General features: G+C 33.9%; 2 protein-coding genes across 2 annotated transcripts; both read left to right on the top strand.

Moving 5' to 3' along the window:
* The first annotated feature begins 13,263 nt into the window (after positions 1–13,263).
* On the top strand, positions 13,264–23,900 carry LOC142230227 (uncharacterized). Its single transcript, XM_075300867.1, has 2 exons — positions 13,264–14,299; positions 22,238–23,900. Exon 2 carries the CDS (start codon positions 22,240–22,242, stop codon positions 23,182–23,184), a length of 945 nt encoding a protein of 314 aa, XP_075156982.1. The 5' UTR covers positions 13,264–14,299; positions 22,238–22,239; the 3' UTR covers positions 23,185–23,900.
* LOC142230937 (uncharacterized) lies at positions 16,873–22,179 on the top strand. Its single transcript, XM_075301554.1, has 2 exons — positions 16,873–18,795; positions 19,087–22,179. The coding sequence occupies exons 1-2, from the start codon at positions 16,873–16,875 to the stop codon at positions 22,177–22,179; spliced, it is 5,016 nt and encodes a 1,671-aa protein (XP_075157669.1).
* Positions 23,901–24,288: the final 388 nt, after the last annotated feature.

The following is a 24,288-nucleotide window of genomic DNA, read 5'->3' as shown; positions in this document are numbered from 1 at the left end:
CTTTTTGTACGTTTAATCTATCCTCTTATAACTAGATCCTTTTCAGGTAAAATATAACGCCCTTAAAGTAGAAAATATTACAGGTGATAGGTAGTTGCAAATGTTTTGTACAGGTCGAACCACACGATTTTTTACCTTCCGGAAAATATCAATATTTTATAACAGACCATTTATATAATCTAATAAGAATTTGGAAATACTTCTCCATAAAGCAAAACAATAAATGGAGATATACCTAAATTAAGCTCATGGTGGGCTAGTTGCAAATGCTTTGAACAGCACTGTATGTCCCAAACATATTATACTAGCTTATGAACATTGTATGCGTGCACTTAAAAATTTGATTTCCAAACATATGGTTTTTTACCCCTAAACATATAAAAACAGTGTTAAGTTAAAATGATGGAGCATACACAGGGCCGTGAGTCCAAACCCAGCTTCGGCCAAACAACAACAATTTTTAATTCGTGGATTATGCACACTCACTTGAATGGAAATAATATAATTTCGGATTATGCAATATGTCTGTTCGAAATTCACGGTATCTGGGCCGCATTGGTAAATTAAATTTCTTGCAGAAGCAACCGAATTCTGTAGATAATAAATCCTAAAATGTTCTTTCATTTATCAAAATCCAGGCATCGAAATAAAACATAAACCATTATTACAGCAGACAGTAAACTTTCACCATTTCTACCACAGGGACCAACACTTGTAACACACAAACCAACAGTCCTGAGCACCACAGGATCCAACACTACATTTGGGAAATCATCCAATGCCACCTGACCATACAGCCATACAACGCACTGTCTTCAACAACAACATACAATTAAAAAAAAAAACAACAGCTTTTGGGAATAAAGGTGTTTCTCTTGGTTTTTGTAACCTCCTCATGCCCAAACCCACATTGTCCGCCGCCAATATGAATTTGGCATCCGTAGAGCATATTCCAACCACATCGACATTTAATTTTTTGATAACTTCTATCGACCGAGTTGGTTGAGTTAAATGGCTTGTGCTTGTGTTTCAAATGAAATGGAAATGGTTTGCCCTTTTTAGGGCATTTTGATAAAAGTAAAAAGACAGTAAAATTTCATAAATTCACTGGGAGTTCATTTTATGAGAAAGAGTTGTGTCTAGGCTTTGGAAAGAACTATAGACGTGTTTAGGTATATGTTGGTTGGAATGTATTAAGTATAATTTTAGAATACCACTTTAATATACCTCTTATTTTAATATGTTTATTGTGTTCAATAAATGTAAAATTTCTCATTTTTAAAAATTTTAAGTAACGGTTATTCAGTAGATATTCTGTACCTAGTATCAACCTTCTTAAAAAATTTGAAGCAAATCAAGTCGAATCTCTGGCCTCTGGGGCCAAATAAATCCATATCGGTCAATAGATATATGTGAGAGCTATATGCAAATCTGAACCGATTTCAACCAAATTTGACATGCATAGATAGACTGTTAATTCTACTCTCTGCACCCTCAAAAAAATTGTTTCTGTAACATATATCCCAAACACATTTTGATTCAAGTATATATATTTTCAGGATTGGTGCAAACAAAATATTGTTTATATTGTTCAAACATATTATGTTTCGCCTTAGGACATACACTGGTAGAAAAAAAATTAACGAAATTTTTTTGTGTGGATATATTTTTATGGCGCCAATTGGTTACTTCCATTATTTTACTTGCAGCATACTCTCTAGGTCTCTCTTTCTAAACACATATATGTTTATAGGCTATTTCCAAATTAATATATATTTGAATCTAAGCATATTATATTTACAAACATAATATGTTCTAACATATTAATATATATGTCCCAAACATATCATTCTAGTTTATGAACAATATATACTTGCAATAAAAATATTGTGTTAAAAATTTGAGTTTCAAATATATAATTTTTACACACAAACATATGAAACAGTCTTTTTCGTCCGTGTGTGCAAAGTCTCGCGTAAATCAGATTAAAACGTTGACCAATGTGGTCTTATGAGTACAAATCGGGCGAAAGACGTGTATAAGGGCTATATCTAAATCTGAACCGATTTCAACAAAACTTAGTATGCGTACACCCTAAAAAATTGCTTCTGTAACATATACTCCCAAACACATTCTGCTTCAAACATATATATTTTCAGGATTGGTCCAAACAAAATATTGTTAGAATTTTTCAAACATGTTATGTTTCACCTTTATTTATTTTAATGATATTTTCTTTGTGTGTATATATTTTTAATAAGGCGCCAATTGGTTACATCCATTAAAAACAAGTAAAGGAAATCTAAAGTCGGGCGGGGCCGACTATATTATACCCTGCACCACCTTGTAGATCTAAATTTTCGATACAATATCACATCAAATGTGTTGGGGGCTATATATAAAGGTTTGTCCAAAATGCATACATTTAAATATCACTCGGTCTGTACCGAATTTGATATACTTCCACAAAATCTATAGACTCAAAATTTAAGTCGGCTAATGCACTGGGGTAGAACACAATGTTAGTAAAAAAAAATATGGAAAACATTTAAATCTGAAGCAATTTTAAGGAAACTTCGCAAAAGTTTATTTATGATTTATCGCTCGATATATATGTATTAGACGTTTAGGAAATTAGAGTCATTTTTACAACTTTTCGACTAAGCAGTGGCGATTTTACAAGGAAAATGTTGGTATTTTGACCGTTTTTGTCGAAATCAGAAAAACATATATATGGGAGCTATATCTAAATCTGAATCGATTTCAATCAAATTTGGCACGCATAGCAACAATACTAATTCTACTCCCTGTGCAAAATTTCAACTAAATCGGAGTTAAAAATTGGCCTCTGTGGTCATATGAGTGTAAATCGGGCGAAAGCTATATATGGGAACTATATCTAAATCTGAACCGATTTCAACCAAATTTGGCACGCATACACCCTCAAAAAAAATCGCTTCTTTAACATATGTTCCAAACATATTTTGCAGGAAGCACATATATTATTGCATACTGCGGAAACATTAATATGTTTGTTTTATGTGAACATATTATATGTTTGGAAGCATTTTGAGCCAAAAATATTATATGCTTGGAAGAATTTTTCCCAAACACGATTGTGCTCATTCCCTAACATACTCTTAATTTTCACTTCCACGAAATTTTTTAGTTATGAGCACCTTTCTCTGTAATACAAATAATGTTGAAGAAATTATTCACTTTTATAAATTTTTTAAATTTTACCTTTCGCCTGCACGGAGAATCGAACCGAGAACCATACAGTTTGTAAGCCAACACACTATCCACTGGGCTACGTAGCTGTTATAGTCACCAGTAGATAATTATCGTTTTAAGTTACATTTATATAGCATAGTTTGCAGCGCCCACGAGCCCATGCAAACATAACATTATTTAACAGAAACATACATTTGTTTGCCACGTGGAGCAGTGATTAGCATGTCTGCCTTGCATGCCAAGGGTCGTGGGTTCAATCCCTGCTCCGACCGAACATTTTTTTTTTTTTTTTTAATTTACACATTTATATTTATACTATATTATTTTTTTTAAATGAAACTTCGAAATGTGCGTTATTAAAGTCGGTAACAGTGCTTGATATAAACGAAATTGACTGATTTTTGGATAAAATATTATTTTTTATTGCAAAAATAACAATCTTGTAATAAAAAACTGTTTTTGTACAAAACTTTAAAATTTGGAAGGAATTCAAAAACTAACAAAAGAAGAACGTGGAGTCGAGTATAAACATACATACATAATTTTATAATATAAACATAAATTTATTTAGGAGTGAACAGTTTTTTACTAGCACTTAACACCATCGCTCTAAAATTCCTTTTATTTTTCTTTAATAATTCATTTTAAAGAAAATAAACTTTTTAAATTGTTTTAGATGTACAACTCGAACTTAATGCCCGCTTTTATATTTGATGGTGTCCGTCAACTCCTCGTCGACTACTTTTTAATAAAGAGGAACTAAAGTTTGTTTTTTTTACATTTTACTGTGTAATTTTTCACTATTTCCTCCTTATTTCATTTTACTATTCCAACTGTAAAAAGAGTATAGTGCCCTTTCGTTATTTTTATGAAGACCCCTGATTTCTGTTAACGAACCAAGAAAAAAATTGTGCCCATAATGCCAAAATGATAAACAAAACGCATGTCCACACATACATAAAATGCTGCTCTCAAGGCGAAAACATAAGCTGTTTCTTTTTCAAATGTCTATTCTCTTGGTTCAAAATGTATATTCTCTTTATTAAAATTAAATAATATTTAGACTTAAACATATCAAATTTTTGGCCTTATCATAAAACAGTTTTCCGAAACAACATACAAACGGTTTCACAGAAATTGTTCTCTTTTGACTCTGTTGCTGTGTTATATTGATATCTTTCGTCAACTCTCCCGGTTTCCATCTCTATTTCTCTCTATACTCTCTCTGTCGCTTTGAATAAAATATCACAACATATGTATGTTTAGTCGAAATTTGTAAATTTATATAGTTTGTATTCACACATAGGATTTTTATGAAACATTGATGCCCCAAACATAATATATTCTAACATATTAACATAGATGTCCCAAACATTTAGTGTTAGTTTAGGAACATTACATGTTCGCACTTAAATATATTGTGGTTTAAAATCGTGCCCGAAACACATTTTGTTTATATCGGAACATATGAAAAACATATTTTTCTAACAGTGTAGCTACAATGCTAATTCTACTCCCTGTGCAAAATAAATCGGAGTAAAAGATTGGCCACTGTGGTGATATGAGTGTAAATCGGGCGAACGATATATATGGGAGCTATATCTAAATCTGAACCGATTTCAATAAAATTTGGCACACTTGACTATAGTACTAATTGTTCTTTTTGTGCAAAATTTCAACTAAATTGGCGTAAAACTCTGGCTGCTGGGACCGTATTAGTCCATGTCGGGCGAGAGATATATATGGAGGCTATATCTAAATCTGAACCGATTTCAATAAAATTTGGCACACTTGACTATAGTACTAATTGTTCTTTTTGTGCAAAATTTTAAGCAAATTAGGGTAAAACTCTGGCTTCTGGGGCCATATAAGTCCATATCGGGCGAAATATATTTTTGGGAGCTATATCTAAATCTGAACCGACTTCTTCCAAAATCAATAGGGTTCTATTCTGAGCCAAAACATATACTTGTGACAAATTTGAAGTCGATTGGACTAAAACTGCGACCTAGACTTTGATTACAAAAATGTGTTCACGGACAGACGGACATGGCTATTTCGACTCAGGAGCCCATCGTGAGCATTTTTGCCAAAGACACCATGTGCCTATCTCGTCACCTTCTGGGTGTTGCAAACATATGCACTAACTTAAAATGCCCTGCTCCACAATGTGGCGCAGGGTATAAAAAGAGCATTTTCATTGCTTTGGCTACGCCTTTCTGAACTAATGTATACACCCTCAAAAAAATCGCTTCTGTAACATATACTCCCAAACACATTTTGCTTCAAGCATATACATTTTTGGGTATTGCCCAAACATTTATATATTTGATTCCTTCCAATATATAATATGTTTGAAAGCATATTGGTCTAAACAATATAATATGTTTGGGTAGTCTGAGTTCCAAACATTATGTATTTTTCCATCCAAAGCCAATAATATTGTCGTACAAAAAACTATATGTTATTATGTGAACATATAATATGTTTGATTGTACTCAAAAAATTTTTTCTGCCTAATTGTATATTCCCTCACATTTTTCTCACTTCCACGAGTTTTTTTTAGTTCTTAGCAGCTTTTTTGTATTACAAACATTGTAGAATAAATTATTCAATTTTATATTTTTTTTTAAATTTTACCTTTTTCCATACGGGGATTCGAAAAGCGGACCACACAGTTTGTAAGCCAGCACACTATCCACAGGGCTACGTAACTATTATGGTCATCAAGAGATAATTATCGTTATAAGTTATATTTATATAGCATAGCTTGCGGCGCCCACGAGCCGATGCAAACATAACATTGTTAAACATACATTTGTTGGCGACGTGGAGCAGTGATTGGTACGTCCTCCTTGCATGCCAAGGGTCCTGGGTTCGATCCCTGCTTCGACCGACACCATTTTTTTATTTTTATTGTTTTTTACATATATTCCAGATACGTTCGAAATATCCCGAAAAGGTGTTCAACATTACATACTACTATATTAAATTTTTACTACGAAACTGCAAAGTGTGTCTTATATACACGGATGAAAAAGACTGTTTTTCATACGTTTGGCTATAAACATTATATGTTTGGAACACAAATTTTTAAACACAATATTTTTGAGTGCAAGCATATAATGTTCATAAACTAGCACAACATGTTTGGGACATATATGTTAATATGTTAGAACATATTATGTTTGGGACATAAAATGTTTGTAAATATAATATGCTTGGATGCAAACATATATTAATTTAGAAATAGCCTATAAACATATATGTGTTTAGTAGCTTGGAGCGCTATTTAACAGGGAGCGATATTGAATTAAGTTGGTGGTTGTTGCTTGTTATTACAAAATTAACATTTTATTTTTCCTTGGGCAATTGATCAGCTACTTCTTTGATCCTTACAAACTGTGTGGTCCGCTGTTCGAATCCCCGTCCGGCAAAAGGTAAAATTAAAATAAAAAATCATACAATTGAATAATTTCTTCTACAATGTTTGTATTACAGAAAAATGTGCTAAGAACTAAAAATCTCGTGGAAGTGAGAAAGATGTGGGGGAATATACAATTAGGCAGAAACAAAATTTTGAGCATTCAGGTCGAAAACCTATGTTGTTAGCACCTATATTACCTGTGTATTTTCATAATTCGTTATGATTGTAAATATATAAATAAATAAATAAAATTTTGAGCACAATATTGTTTGGGAGAATTTTTTTTAAGCATATAATATTTTTGGGTGCAAAATGCTTCCAAACCTATTATATGTTCACATAATAACATATTGTTTTTTGCAAGACAACATTATTGAATGTGGATTTGGAGATCAAACATATAAATGTTTGGGCAATACCCAAAAATATATATGTTTGAAGCAAAATATGTTTGGGAGTATATGTTACAGAAGCGATTTTTTGTGAGCGTGTAGACTGAGTTCAAATCATATATTATTTTTTTATTGCAAAAATAAAAATTTTGTACCAAAAAATGGTTTTTTATGCAAGTTTGAAATATTCGAAGAAATTCAAAAACTCTTACAAAAGAAGAACGCGAAGTCGAGTATATATATAAATATTTTTCCATCGAATCCTAAGGTTAACGATAACCATTCAAATGCACACTATATTTAAATTCTAAGCAGTAATTTTACAACCAGCACATACATTTATTTTGGTATGAACAATTGTTTGCTAGCATGTAGCACCATTGGTTTAGAAATACAAATAAATATGAATTTTTATTAACGAATAATTTGTACTTCATTTCACTTTTAAGGCCGGCATAAAGTTGGCATTTCGCGTTAAAATGGCAATATTTACCCTTTTACTTTTCTTTAATAATTTATTTTAAAGAAAATACACTTATTCAATTGTTGCTTTGGATCATTCCCCACCAAGTTATAATACAATTTGCCGAAAAGAGTTATAATGTTATTCTGGCTTTACCGATTCGCTGACGCTAAAATGAGAAATAATTTTAGCGGAAAACTCGAACTAAATGTCCGCTTCTATATTCGAAAGAATCCGTCAACTCCTCTTGGACTACTCATTATTAAAGAGGAACTTATCTTTGTTTTTATAGATCTTACTGTTTAATTTTTCACTGTTTCCCCGTGTTTTCATTTTACTGTCACAACTCTAAAAAGAGTACACTGTAAAAAATATTGTCGTGAGGCCAAAGAGTTCATGTCCTTAAAATAAGAATACAAATTTTGCTTAGCTTAGAAGACGCATTTCTCTAATATAAAGTTTTTTTTTTTCATGTTCAAATGTCGATAAACTTTTCAATGAAGTCGTGTTGTCCTTATAATTATGTTAAGTGATTTGACGTGAAAATGGGTATCATAACATGAAAGAAAAAAATTTTGGACTAAGGTCAACTTGACTTTAATAATTCAGAAAAATTCTTTAAAATTAATGAAATTGTCTTCACATTTGATGCATTTTTGCATCTTGACTACAAAGCAAAAATTGTTAAAAAATAGGACATGTTTTTCAACACTCTATTTTAAAGACGTTTTTACTTGAAACATAGCATAATTTCTACTGGAAGTCTTGTTTTTAACGGAAAATTTGCGTCATTTAGTCAAATACACAAAACCCACATTTAAAAGAGAATTGTGTCTTAAAAGTATCCTTACTTGAATTATTTTTTTTTTTTTTTTTTTTTTTTTTTTATTATTTTCATCTATGGATTAAACCCTTACATACTAATTTAATATATTACATTATATACATATTGTTTGTTAATATATCAAGTATTTAATAATAATGTTATCTTTTTCTTTACATTGTATTTCTCTTCTGACAAATCAAGATAATAATAAAATTTATTGAATTCTTTACAAAGACGGCGAAGTGGATCGTTGTTTTCAAAGTTCGTTCGAAAGTATTCAATGTGGAGCAGTTCAAAGTTGCGGGTAGGTCTAAAGGGAACATTGAATGATATGCTGTTAATAAGGAACTCAGATTTAAATCTTCCGTTAATTAAATCAACCATAAAACAGATATTCAGCATGGTACGTCTACTTTTCAGTGTAGGTAATTTGATGAGCGATAGTCTTTCTTTGTAAGACGGCAAGGTTTCAGGTGTCCAGTTATTCCGACGTAAACAAAACAGTAAAAATTGTTTCTGAACAGATTCAATACGATTGCAATGAATTTGGTACTGTGGGTCCCAAATTACAGATCCATATTCCAGGATAGGACGCACAAGTGAAGTATATAAATTTCTTGTAACAAATGGGTCAGAAAATTCCTTACTCCAGCGCTTGACAAATCCAAATGATCCATAGGCCTTATTTACAGTCATAGAAATGTGAGATCTAAAATTTAGCATGCGATCCAAAAGTATTCCAAGATCTTTAAAGGATTCAACAGTTTCAAGCGTTGTGCCATTCAAGTTATAATTCGTGTCGATATAATTTAATCTATAAAAAGAGATATGCTTGCATTTCCTTATGTTCAGTTCCATCATATTTGATGAGCACCATCTGTACATGCTATTCAGATCAGATTGGAGTAAGGATTGGTCATCAGTATTCCGAATAACCTTTATAATTTTAACATCGTCAGCATACATGAGAGTGTAACCATATTTAATGGCTGATGGAAGGTCATTTATAAATAAGCAGAACAATAGAGGGCCAAGATGACTGCCTTGTGGAACACCCGAAGGCACATGTATTGATTTTGAAATAATGTTATCAAATACTACAAATTGTGTACGATTCTTTAGATAACTTTCAAACCAGGATACCATTAATTCACTGAAGCCCATGCGATGCAGTTTGTACAGTAAAAGTGAATGGTTTACTTTGTCAAACGCCTTACTAAAATCAGTATAAATGACATCAGTCTGTAAACGATCTCTAAAGCCTTCATTAACCATTGTAGTCAATTCCAAGATATTTGTTATGGTCGAACAAGATTTACGGAATCCGTGTTGTTTAGGCGATAGAAGAGAGGAGACTTGATGATTCAAACTATCAGAAATAATTTTCTCCAACAGTTTTGGAATAGCACTTAATTTAGCAATGCCTCTATAATTCGTAATATCTGACTTGCTTCCATTTTTAAATAGCGGAATGATAAATGAATTCTTCCACAATGTAGGAAAGTGACCTGTGCGCAAAGATTCATTAAACAGAAATGAAAGAGCAGTCGAAAGAGAATGAGCACAATATTTGAGGATGTTACTGGGAATCCCATCCGCTTCATTGACTCGGAATCAATACCAAAATTGTTAAAGTAGAGACTCAATCTTTGGAACCGGGCCTGCTTTTTTCAGTGTATAGTGCCTTTTCGTTAGTTTTTATGAAGATCCCTTTAATTACCTTTGTGTGAATATTTAGACTTACTCGACCTACGTTCCGATTTGTTTTGACGAAACAAAAAAAAAATATATATAAAAATTGTGCCCGTAATGCGAAAATGATAAACATAAACTAAACTCATGTTTTTTTTTTCAAATGTCTTTTCCCTTGGTTCCGAATGAATTTCCTCTCCGAATACTCATTTTAATATTTTTACAACATATATATGTTTACTGCAAATTTGTAAATTTATACTTGTTTCTATTCAAACATAGTATTTTTCCAATCTTTAATGAAATTTTCTTTGTGTATTTATATTTTTAAGGCGTCAATTAGTTACTTTCATTATTTTACTTCCAGCATACACTTTATGTCTCTCTTTCTAAACACATATATGTTTATAGTCTATTTCTAAATTAATATATGTTTGCATCAAATCATATTATATTTACAAACCTTTTATTTCCCAAACATAATATTTTCTAACATATCAACATATATGTCCCAAACATGTTATGCTAGTTTATGAACATTATATGCTTGCACTATTGTGTTTAAAAATTTGAGTTCCAAACATATAATTTTTACACCTAAACATATGAAAAACTGTCTTTTTCGCCCGTGTAGTTGAGAAGATCGGAAGCCTATATTTCGATGTACTAAAAACGGAATGACAAATTATTTCTAACTTACATGCTATCATTAAGGGTATACCAAATTTAAATGTCCTGACCCTTAACAACAGGCTTCTACTTTAAACATACACTGAAAAAAAGCATACTCGGTTTCAAAGATTTTGTCTTTACTTTAAAAAATTTGGTATTGATTCCGAGCCAAAGAAGCGGAGAATACAAGTAAGGATACTTTTAAGACACAATTCTCTTTTAAATTTAGTTTTTGTGTACTTGCTTCTAGGAAGCAAATTTTAATTTTTCGCTTTCTCAGCTTTTCTTTATATATCAAAGACCTTTAAAAACGAGTTAACGGCAACTTTATTTTCCAAATTAAGACTCGACTTCCAGTAGAAATTATGCTATGTTTGAAGTAAAAAAGTTTTGAAAACATGTCCTATATTTGAACGATTTTTTGTTTGAACTTGTCCAAGTGAGTTAAGACTCCTAACAGCAATTCAGTTTTTAATGCTTGGTTTTAATTCTGCCATTTGTCTTAAATCAATGATCTGCAATGAATGGATTTTAAAGCTAATCCCGAAAACTGCAATGCAAATGAAGCAATTGCATTCTAATCCCATATTAGTGGTATTAAGTAACTACTCACTTGATGGTAATGAAATGTGATAACACTAAAGATACTTTTTGTGCATATTTGAGATACATTTCATGGTTTAGTTAGCATCAATTTGATTGTCAGATCCTTTGTGTTTCGTTTTGCGATACATTTGGACAAATTTAAACATCCTACACTCTTGTATTCGAAACTTATGGTCTTTGGCAATACAAGAATACTTGTATTGTCATTGTATCGCATTAAAGTGACATCTCATTTACATTCGCACATTAACGACATACGGTGTGGTGCGGTGCAGTGATCACTTTTGTAACTCCAACAAGCGTGTATCGATTTCACTTTAATCCCATATGAAAATCATGCAACACATTGTGGCATACTCGTACACACCAAAACCAAATCGTATTTGTAACGTACCCGACACACATCGTTGCACAGTAATTACCCAAAATTCACACATGTACACCAATTGTGTCGATGGGACTTAAGATATTAAATAGTGGACCATTTACATTTCTATGTCCGAATTTCATTGCAATTAAATTTGGGAAAAATTACACATTTTCTAAAGCAACCAAAATATTGAAATCATCACAAATTTGTATACCCTTCAACACTACTGTGGTACAGGGTATAATAAGTTTGTGTATTTGTATGTAACGCCAAGAAGGAAAAGTCGGAAGCCCATCGTTTAGTGTACCGATTTTCTTAGAATTGAATTCTGAGTCGATTTAGCTATGTCCGTTTGTCTACCTGTCCGTCTGTCTGTTCATGTATTTTTGCGAGCAAAGTACAGATCGCAGTTTAAGTCCGATCGTCCTCAAATTTGGCATAGGGTCGTTTTTCGGGACAAAGACAATCGCTATTGATTTTGGTTCACTATTGGAATCGCTATTGAAATCGGTTCAGATTAAGATATAGCCGCCATATATATTTATCACCGATCTGGTAATAATTGACGTATTTATATACCGATCTTCTTCAAATTCCGTACATCCAAATATTTCTCAAACAACTTGCAAAATATCAGCCAAATCGGTTCAGATTTAGATATAGTTCGCCCGATTTAGATTCATACAACAACCGGAGACGAAACTTTTATTTCGATTGCAAACTTGCAAAATATCAGCCAAATCGGTTCAGATTTAGATATAGCTCCCATATATATCTTTTGTCGGATTTATACAGAGAATTAATATTATAGCTATCCATGTCAAATTTGGTTAAAATCGGTTCAGATTTAGATATAGCTCCAATATATATAGTTCGCCCAATTTAGATTCATACAACAACCGGAGTCCAAATTTTCATTTCGATTTACTTGAAATTTTGCCCTGAGAGTAGAATTAGTATTTAGCATTCGATATAGCTCCTATATATATACACCTGATTTGGGAAAATATGATAGAAAATTTCATATTTTACCCCTATTTCAACGAATTTTACTGCAATTGGTTTTATTTTACACAGAAAAAAGATTTTACATTCTATGTAACATAACTGTGTCGAATTGTATCCAAATCGGTTCAGATTTAGATTTAGGCAAAAATGGCACAAATTCAGCGAAGATGTCCCCATACTTTCCACAGGAGATTTAGATAAGGGTCCGGCTGTGTAAATGCCGCTCGCTGTGGCCAAATAAAATTTCTCAAGTTTGCACGTCTAATACATGTGTATCGCCGGATAAATCATAAATGGAGATTTTGTAGAAGTTTAAAAATGTTTCTCTAAATCTGTTCTTATTTAAATATTTGTATATGGGAATATAAACCTTCATAATAACTCCCAACAAATTTGAAAGAGTTGAGATGGTATCAAACATTTTGATCTACATAGTGGTGAAGGGTATAATATAGTCGGCCCGGCTCGACTTTAAACTTTACTAACTTGTTTTAATTGTCTGGATGGTTTGAAACAATAAAATACAGTTGTTGAGCATTACCCTAAATTAATACTCAACAGTGTGGTCCTAAACATGTGATCGGCACTGTGACTAGCGGATTGCCCTTTTACACATACGTCACGTCATACATAGTTGCAATCGCTAGTGACAAATACTCTCTTTCATTGTTGTTGTAATTATTGGCTGAATGTTGCCGAAAGTTTTGCCGGCTTGACTTGAGTGACATTGATATATGTCAAATATAATTAATATGTTTTTTTGCGCCGACACAATAAGATCGCTCCCCGTGGCAAGTGACAATCAAAAAATAAAGTGAACTAAATTAAAGAACCAAAGTGAGATAAACTAAAGGAAAAAAGTGAAATAAATTGTTATTTAATTTTAATTGAATATTTGTTGAAATTAAAGAAAACTTGAAATAACTAAGTTGTAATAAATGAAATAAATAACTGTAAAACCAAACTACCCTGTAAAAAAAAAGAAGAAGAAAAGACAAAACTTACCTTTTTGAACTCAAGAATATACTTACCTACAAAAGAAAGCAAAACAAATTGTTAAAACCTAAAACTTACCTGTTAAATAGAAACTTATACTTACCAAATTATACTTAACTTTTTATACCTAAAACTTACCAATTGGAAACCATACACTTACCTTTGTTAAACTGAATAAAACCTAAATCAATAAAAAAAAAAAACCAAAACCAAAAACTTGAACTTTTTTAACAAATCGTTTTGTTAATTGGAAAACAAAACATTTTTGGTCCATTCGAACCGAATAGTGAAGTGTTTAAGAATTACAGTGTTTTCAAAACTTTGTACAAATAAAATAATGATCAAATCATTGTGATCAGTGCATAAACGTTGTGAGGCTTGCCAAAATCAATTGAAAAGACAAATATTTGTGTTGAACGAAAAATAAAATTGTGAACCAAATAAATTGAAATAATTACATAACACACAATAAATCAATCGGGACGGTACGGTTTACAAAAACAATAAAATACAAATCCAGAATTTTCTGCAAAACCAAAGTGAGCCAAAGGTGTTCCCGTTTTAACGGTAGAACGCACATCACACACACACATACAAAAACACAAAAGTCAAAGTGAGTACAAGCGTTGTTTTTTGTTCTTTGGCGCGACAAGCCAACGAAATATACTGGGCGCTGCGACTTCAACTCTCTCCGCATGATTTCATCCAAGGAGTTGTTGGTTTTTTCTTATATGCTTTGACCCTGTATATTTTGGATGTTTGACCCGTGCAAGCTTTAATTCCGTGGAAAATAGTTTGACCCCTTTTGTCTGAATCTTGCTTTGAGAAAACGTGACCCAATAACAATTAATGAACCGTAGACTCAATTCTAACTGAGACCGAAAAGAATTTAGTGAATCTCAAAACGACCTCATAATTTCCAACGACTTATATTGGTAGCCATTTTGCATGTTGTCTGAGTGAAAAATTACCCAACTCATTTTCTGTTTGTTTATGAGCAAATTAACTTAAGTCCTCGAATTCAAAATGGTTTCTATGTGACTCAAAATGATTGAAGAAAATATTCAAAATAAGAATAAGAACAAAATAAGAATTCAAAATAAGAACTTGAATCTCGGAAGGAAAGATCTGATCTAAACCGAACTCTGAACCGAAATATTGATTGTTTAGTAATCTCTGATGCATAACATAGCTCATTTGTTATGAATCTAAGTTCACTTTTGGAAATTTTTTAATTTTTTGTTTGAATGTGTGATCAAAATTTCAAAAAAATATGTATATAATTTGTGCTTATTTTCACTTTCACAGTAAATGAGGCCAAAAATATTTTAATTACCCTTGGTTAAAAAAAAAGAAAAGTAAATTGAAATTGTTTTGTTTGAAGTTCTTTTAAAAATCCGAAACTTCTGTACTTACCCTCGTATACTCACTCTGACAACACCCCTCGTATACTTTTCTGTGGGTAATTAGCAAACTGACTTAAGTCAATTAAAAATAAATTAGCCAAGTCTTTTGCAAAGTGGTTTAAGTCCGTTTTAACACAACTTTTGAATCATGGAAAACCTTTGATATTTTTAAAAATCAGTGAAAATAAACATCTTGGATATATTTCAATTGGGATATGACCCAGAATATTTATTTTGAACATCACAAGGAAAAGTTTGTTCAGATGGTTTTTTGAACTTTTGCCTTGACCCACGTATATTTGATTTAGCGTCGTCTCTCGTACAATTTTCCTTCGTTAATGTACAAAGTGCCTTAAGTCAAGTGAAGAAAAATTAAACCGATGTTTTGCAAAGTATTTTGAAAGAAACAAAAAAGGGTTTTTTGAAAACCTTTCTTAGTTATTCGTGACCCTTTACAATTCTCATGCATCTATGTTTTCGGAAACGTCTAAATTGTTGTTGAAAGTCGGGCGTAGAAAGAAAATTTTCGGTTAAAGTTTGAATTGTGTGAAATGCTGGAAATTTAATAACATATTTGCTTTTTGGATTGTGGTGAATTTGCTTTGTACACACATTTATTTGCTGTTGAAAAAATAATTTGATTTCACATTAAAGTATTCTATGTTTCATAATGGAAAATTTTTATGGTTGATAACGACTCGAAGTGTGAAAATTGTTCACTTTGACCCAATTACATGAGCGGTTTTTGATTTGTTAAAAATATGTATATTTTATATAATTTTTTGGGGGAGAGATAACTGAAACTTTCAAAGCGGCTACGTATACAAACTACGATAATACTCCCTCGTATACATATTTCCCTCCGGTATTTGACAAAATGACTCAAGTCCAATTGAGATAAATTCTACCATTGATTTGTTTAAATGACCTAAGTCAAAAATTTTATAAAGTCAGATTTTGGGATTAATATCTACAACCATATTATTGAACGTTTCGAATAAATTTTTCACAACGTTCCCCATACATGCAAATTCAAAATTTAGCTAAATTTTTTTTAATATTTGAAATTCAAAAAAAAAAAAAAAAAAAATTGTTTTGGTTGAAGACTCTTATCTAAATTTGGAACCGGTTGGCAATATTCAATTTTCTTTTACTTTTTGGATTTTACTTATTGGATTTTAAGATTTGGCAAAATTTTCGTAAATTTTAAATTGATTTGCTGGTGATATCCGTTGGTAACCGTATCTGTAAATTTTTTCGTATGCCGATAACTCGACCCATTAATTTACAGTGTGATACAAATATCATGTTTGTTCTTGAGGGAAATTTCACTGTGTAAAAGCCGTATGTCAAAGGTCGAAATTTGTTGTCTGACTTTACGGCGGTCATATACAAAATAACCCAAGTCATTTTTTTTGAAAATTAACTCGTTTTTCCTGAGATAATTTAATTGATATTTTGAAGCTCATTATTGGCGGCTATTGTGAATTTCAAATGTTTCTGTGATTATCGTGGCTTTATTCTGGAACTGACCCGATATCGATGCTATTTCTTCTGGCTCCGACAGTCTTGCCAAAGTGAGCAAGTAATTGGTTATTTAACGTAATTTTCTTCCTATATATACAAATAAATCGTTACTGTTTTTTTTGCGAAGAACTCTTCAAAATTTTTCGAAAATTTTTGGTAAGCAGTTAAATTTCGCAAAACATATATCAGTTTGTTCATCTTTGCAAAGTTTTGCCGTATCGAAATTTTGGCTTAAGACCCCAAACTGAGTAAAATGGAGAAAATTATTAGAGAGAAATTTGCCAACAGCATCAATGATTTAAATGATTTCGAGAGCATTTATGCCGTGGCAAAAACTACTGAAAACATTCGGGAACTTGAAGCCCTAAGAGCAGAAGTTGAGACCCTATGGACAAACGTTAAAAAATCATATTTGGATTGTCGCGATCATATTCCACAAGGGGATGAACAGGCAATTGACAAATCAAAACTTCGTACCCACTATAGTGAGGCAATGTCGTCATATAAACGTGTTCTGAGTGCAATTAATGCGGATATAATCGCCTTAAAAGATCAGGTTTCCAAAGAAAAGGAAGAAAGGCAATCGTTTGGGACCCCTCCTACTACTAGTGATTTTTCAACAGCATTAAGACTGCCTCCCTGTGACACAGACATTTTCAGAGGGGGATATTCAGCGTGGCCATCTTTTAGGGATTTATTTTCCGCCATCTATATTAACAACTCTCGACTCAGCAATGTCGAAAAACTTTTCCACTTGACCCAAAAAACATCTGGTGAAGCAAGGGAAATAATTAATAATGTTCCACTCACAAACGACGGGTTTACATTGGCATGGAAAAATTTGAAAGATCGTTACGAGAACAAAAGAATGCAGGTTAATGAACAATTGAAAATAATTTTTAATTTACCAAATGTTTCTGTCGATTCAAGTCAATCGGTTCAAAAGCTGCAACGGACAGTAAATACTTGTATTCAAACCTTAGAAACATTGGATATAGAAGTCAAGCAATGGGACCCAATCTTAATTTATCTTTGTTCTGCAAAATTGCCAAGACCCTTTCTAGAAGAATTCGAAAGTTCTTTAGAGGATTGCAAGACTCTTCCAACTTGGCATCAATTCGATCTTTTTTTGACTCATAAATTTAAAACTCTCGAGTCAGTGGGAAATATAAAGCCAATTTTCAGTAGGCAAAACCAGGATAAGTCCGAAAGCCATCGTTATAAACCAGATAAAGGGAAATTTATCAATAGTTTTCAAACGAACGTCTCACGAAAAACCCAACACACCGGGGGTAAAAATAGGTTCGATTCCAAATTGTCGTCCGGAAAACAAAATCAAAACAGACAAACTTGTCCACTTTGTAAAGAAAGGCATTTTATTCGGGATTGTCCGAAGTTTATTGAAAAAACTGTGAACGACAGAATTCATGTGGTTAAAATTTCACATCTTTGTTATAATTGTCTTTCGTCCAATCATGGCATTAAAGACTGTAAAAGCAATTACACTTGTCGGGAATGTAACATGCGGCATCACACAATGTTACACAAGGGAACCGAAATCCAATCTAGTAGTCATGACCCAATAAGAGACGTAGTACGACCTAGTATTAGTGCTTCGGCTTTAACAACACAAATACAGTCCACTCCAAACATGGAAAACAACATTACAACTTTGACCCTTCAAGATGATCAAACTTGTGCGTATCATCCCAGGGGTACATTACTTTTCACAGCTTTGGTCCAAATCGAATCTCGCGGACAATTGTTTAATGCCAGAGCGATAATAGACTCTGGATCTCAATCAACTTTTATATCTGAAAAACTTAAAAATAAATTGTGTTTGCCAACTAGACGAAATTTAGTTCATATCACGGGAGTTAGTGAGATGTTGGTAGAAACTTCTACGAAAGCTTGTCTTTTCAATTTACATTCTCGTCTAGACCCTAGTTTCCATTTAGAAGTTTGGGCTCCTGTTTTGCGGACCCTTCCGTCAAATTTACCAGCACAAAACCTAGATCTAGCACAACTTAGGGATGTTGTCAACCTTGATTTGGCAGATCCAAAATTCTACATCAGTCAACCCGTTGATCTTCTAATTGGAATGGATATAGGACCCTTAATTTTTGATATTGAAACTCCTATGAAATCAATCGGCTCTTTGTTGGCTCAACATACCGTTTTTGGGTGGATTGTTGGTGGTCCAATAATTCAAGAAAAGGTGAACAAACACCGAATTTCTTTACACAACACTGTTTCCATTGAAAATATTCTCACTCGTTTTTGGGAGGTGGAGGAAATCCCAAAAAAGATTTTGAGATCAGAAGATGATTCATTTTGCGAATTAAACTTCAAAAACACTACAAAGCGTAATGAACAGGGCAGATATATTGTGACCCTCCCATTTAAAAATTGTGAAGAATTAGGAAATTCTCGAAATATCGCAATGGCACAATTTTTCCGAATGGAGAGGAAGTTAATGAAGACTCCCGATATAAAGGCACAATATGATCAAACAATCTTAGAATATTTGGAACTTGGGCACATGAGAAAAATTTCGCCTCGAGAAATCACGAAGACTCCGAATTATTATTTGCCGCATCATGCGGTAATTAAGCCTGATCGGTTGACAACAAAACTTCGAGTGGTTTTCAACGCTTCAAGCCCTTCGTCAAACAAGCGAAGTCTTAATGATAATTTGTTTACTGGACCCATTCTCCAGCAAGATCTTGTATTACAAATTCTGAAATGGAGATTCTTTAAGTACGTTTATAGTGCGGATGTCACAAAGATGTACAGACAAATTCTGCTCGACAAAAATCAGACTCAATATCAGCGTATACTTTTTAGAAAATCTCCCACAGACCCCTTAGAAGACTTTGAGCTCTTAACAGTCACTTTTGGAGTTAACTGCGCGCCATTCCTGGCAATCCGGACACTTCTTCAACTTGCAGAAGATGTGGCGGACAAATATCCCATTGCATCAAAAATTATACGAGAAAATTTATACGTAGATGATGTTTTAGCTGGCGCGCACACTGTTGAAGACGCTATTAAATCTCGTAAAGAGCTAATTCTAGCCTTGGACTCGGCGGGTTTTCAGCTAATGAAGTGGTCGTCTAATAATCACAACGTTATTCAAGATTTGCCTTCCGAACAAGTGCTTCCACTTAATTGGTTGGATTTATCTGAAGATTCATCAACCAAGACACTAGGAGTTAGGTGGAACATATCGGGGGATTATTTCACATTTAATCAGCCAACCATGGATGTTAGGCAAAACTACACCAAAAGAGAAGTTTTATCTTCTATTGCAAAATTATTTGACCCGTGTGGATGGTTAGCTCCAGCAATTGTGATAGCCAAATTGGTTATGCAGCAAATATGGCTGGACAAAATCGACTGGGATGACCCTTTAAAGACAATTACTCTCATGAATTGGCAAAATTTCGTAAAAAATAGCGGCGCTATTAATTCTGTCAAAATTCCTAGATGGATTAATTATATCCCAAGCTCAAAAATAGAGATTCACGGTTTTTGCGATGCATCCGAGAGTGCATATGGGGCAGCTTTATACATTCGTGTTGAACTCCAAGATAACCAAGTAGAAACTCATCTGATTGCTGCTAAGACCCGAGTTGCCCCAATTAAAAAGATTTCATTGCCCCGACTCGAGTTGTGCGGAGCAGTTTTACTTTCTAAATTAGCATCAGCAACCATTACAAATCTTCAAATTTCAAATTTCTCAACCCAGTTTTGGACAGATTCTACAATAGTGTTAGCGTGGTTGAAAAAGCCTCCATGTGCGTGGAGTACATTTGTGGGAAATCGTGTTTCTGAAATTCTGGAAAATGTGGGCAACGATAAATGGCAACATGTTGACTCCGAAGATAACCCAGCTGATGTAGCTAGCAGAGGTTGTACACCTTCTGAATTAAAAACTCATCATTTATGGTGGCATGGACCACAATGGTTGAAACTGCCTAGAGATAGATGGCCGAAATTTGAAATGTTGGGAGACACAAATTTAGAAACAAAGACTGTGAAGGTTTTAACTGCTTCCACTTTTGAAGACCCTTTGATGCGATTCTCTTCACTACCACGAGCTTACCGGGTAATGAGTTATGTTTTACGGTTTTGGAGAAACACCGGGCAAAATAGATCACATCTTAGAATTTCGACCCAGGAGATAACTCCAGAAGAAATTCAAGAAGCCAAACGACGGTTGCTCATTATGACTCAAAGTCAATATTTTGCACACGAATACACTAACTTAGTGAAGAAAATAAAAATTGCGTCTACTAGTAGTTTATTGACAATGAACCCATTTATTGACTCAAGTGGAATTATGCGGTCAAATGGGCGACTTGTTCAATCTCCTGTTCTAAGTTATAACGAAAGACATCCCATTCTTTTGCCATACGATGCTCGCTTTACACAACTTTTGGTTGAGTTTACACATAAGGTTACTCTTCATGGTGGAAATCAACTTATGACCCGAGTATTGAGATCCGAATTTTGGATTTTCAGGTTAAAACCATTAATAAAGAAAGTTATACACAACTGTAAGATATGTATTCTGTATAAACGACACACACAATCTCAAATTATGGCATCTCTGCCTCCTGAACGTACGTTACTCTCAAGACCGTTCACAAATACTGGGGTCGATTTTGCAGGACCCTTCCATATAAAAAATTATAAAACCCGCGTATGTTTAATAACAAAGGGTTATATTTGCATATTTGTATGTTTCGCTACTAAAGCCATTCATTTGGAAGTCACTAGTGACCTATCATCGGAAGCTTTTCTTGCAGCGTTTGCTCGCTTTATCGCTCGCCGCGGATGTCCGTCGTGTATATATTCAGATAACGGAAAAAACTTTGTAGGAGCAGCTGAACTGCTTAAAAAGGATCGTCTTGTATTTATAAAAAATTTGCAAATCCAAACTGTTCAACAAAATTCACATCATAATCTTACATGGAAATTTATACCTCCAGGTGCACCACATATGGGTGGCTTATGGGAGGCAGGAGTAAAATCTTTAAAGACCCACTTACGCAAGTACATTCCAACAATGAGTTTTACCTTTGAAGAACTTTCTACAATACTGGCCCGTATAGAAGCTTGTCTGAATTCCAGACCTTTAAGTAAGTCTAGTGAAGATCCGAATGATTTTTCTCCATTGACTCCTGGGCATTTTTTGATTGGCACTTCCATGCTTGCTCCTCCGGAGCCTAATGTCTCAGACGAAGATATAACCTTAGCAAATCGATGGAAACGCCTTAAGATAGTTTCCCAATATTTCTGTATGCGTTGGAAATCTGAATATCTCCGAGAACTGCATCGTCGTACTAAGTGGAAATATCCTCAGGATAACCTTGAGGAAAATGATCTTGTAGTCGTACGAGATGATAGGTTTCCTCCAACGGATTGGGTTATGGGTCGTATTGAGAAAACATATCCTGGTTCTGACAAAAAAAACCGCGTAGTAGACATTCGGACCGTGAATGGAGTAATAAGCAGACCAATTACTAAACTCGTCAAACTTTTTTCCGCGTGACTAGGCTGTTGCGCAACTATCAACAAAACAAGGTACTCGCAGCATTTTTTCATTTCAGATATGGCAGCTTATTTACCCCGTGCGGAGAATGCAAGCGAAGGTCGCCGCGGACTAGATCGGTTAGGCCGGTCAAATCAACGGCTACAACCTCAGCGGCAGCGCTCAAACAACGTCCGGAATGGCCATGTTGACCGGCGAGGCAGACCCACATTTTGGCAGTACTCTTGCGGTATTTGTCAAGAAGACCATGCCCTCAGTTCATGTCCTAGATTTCGGGAGAAGACACCATCACAGCGATATGAGACGGTAGAGCGGAGGGGATATTGTCGAAACTGTCTCGCACGAAGCCACCTGACCCCTGACTGTCCGTCCATTACAGGGTGCCGCCAATGTGATCAACGCCATCACACTCTCTTGCATGGAGCCCCTCAACACGAAGATCCTTTGCGACCTGCTCATCTTTTTGGGGGGTTACCTGAAGCGCCAGCGCAGCGGGCAGAATCAAGTTCTTTTAGGTGGGATCTGGTTTTTGTCCCCACAGCTATAGTTCGGGTGTCAGAAGATGAGGTAGATCGTTATACCACAATTCGAGCGCTCATCTGTCAATCGTCTACCATGTCCAAGATAGCCTACTCTACGTTTCGCCGCATTGGACTGCGGTCCTTTACTTATCAGGGACAAAGGTTCACCAGTTTTAAATTGATGCCTCGCAAAACTAACAGTACTTGGGCTTTAAGAGTTAATGCGCTAATTACGGACACTCTACCAACCAGACCCTATTCGGACCCTATGATCGATGACCCGACCCGTGACTTGCCACAGGATACGTTAGCCGACATGGACCCGCGGTCTAACTCACCAATCGACTTGGAACTAGGGGCAGACGTGTTCCCCGCGCTTCGAAGGGACGGTCATGTCCATACCGGCCTTGGAGATGTCTATGCATACCAAACAACACTTGGCTACATAATTTTGGGTCCTATTCGAAATATGCCTAGACAGTAAGAAAAGGTAACACTTGTCATGGGGGGCCAGAATGTTGAGCATTACCCTAAATTAATACTCAACAGTGTGGTCCTAAACATGTGATCGGCACTGTGACTAGCGGATTGCCCTTTTACACATACGTCACGTCATACATAGTTGCAATCGCTAGTGACAAATACTCTCTTTCATTGTTGTTGTAATTATTGGCTGAATGTTGCCGAAAGTTTTGCCGGCTTGACTTGAGTGACATTGATATATGTCAAATATAATTAATATGTTTTTTTGCGCCGACACAATAAGATCGCTCCCCGTGGCAAGTGACAATCAAAAAATAAAGTGAACTAAATTAAAGAACCAAAGTGAGATAAACTAAAGGAAAAAAGTGAAATAAATTGTTATTTAATTTTAATTGAATATTTGTTGAAATTAAAGAAAACTTGAAATAACTAAGTTGTAATAAATGAAATAAATAACTGTAAAACCAAACTACCCTGTAAAAAAAAAGAAGAAGAAAAGACAAAACTTACCTTTTTGAACTCAAGAATATACTTACCTACAAAAGAAAGCAAAACAAATTGTTAAAACCTAAAACTTACCTGTTAAATAGAAACTTATACTTACCAAATTATACTTAACTTTTTATACCTAAAACTTACCAATTGGAAACCATACACTTACCTTTGTTAAACTGAATAAAACCTAAATCAATAAAAAAAAAAAACCAAAACCAAAAACTTGAACTTTTTTAACAAATCGTTTTGTTAATTGGAAAACAAAACAACAGTAAACTATAGTATTTTCTTCTGTTGTTGTTGTTTTTTTTTTTTTTTTTTTTTTTTTGAGGGGGACAAATACTTCGCGTCACGAAATGAAATATTAGTCAACTAACGATGTGCCACCTTATAAAATAATAAGGCAGAATTTTTTTGCTTTATGTTCTTCCAATTTTTTGACTCGACTTCAAGGAGAAATTATGCTATATTTCAAGTGGAAAATGTCTTTGAAAGAAAGTGTTGAAAGACATATCCTATTTTCGAACGTAGTTAAGATACAGAATGGCGTCAAATAAAAAGAGGATTTCATTAATTTTGAAGAATTTTTCTGAATTATTAAAGCCGCGAC

The sequence above is a fragment of the Haematobia irritans genome, chromosome 3, assembly GCF_050003625.1.
Source record: "Haematobia irritans isolate KBUSLIRL chromosome 3, ASM5000362v1, whole genome shotgun sequence".
Classification (NCBI taxonomy): Eukaryota; Metazoa; Arthropoda; class Insecta; order Diptera; family Muscidae; genus Haematobia; species Haematobia irritans.
Note: the sequence above shows the minus strand (reverse complement) of the source record. Positions and strands in the feature narration are given on the sequence as shown.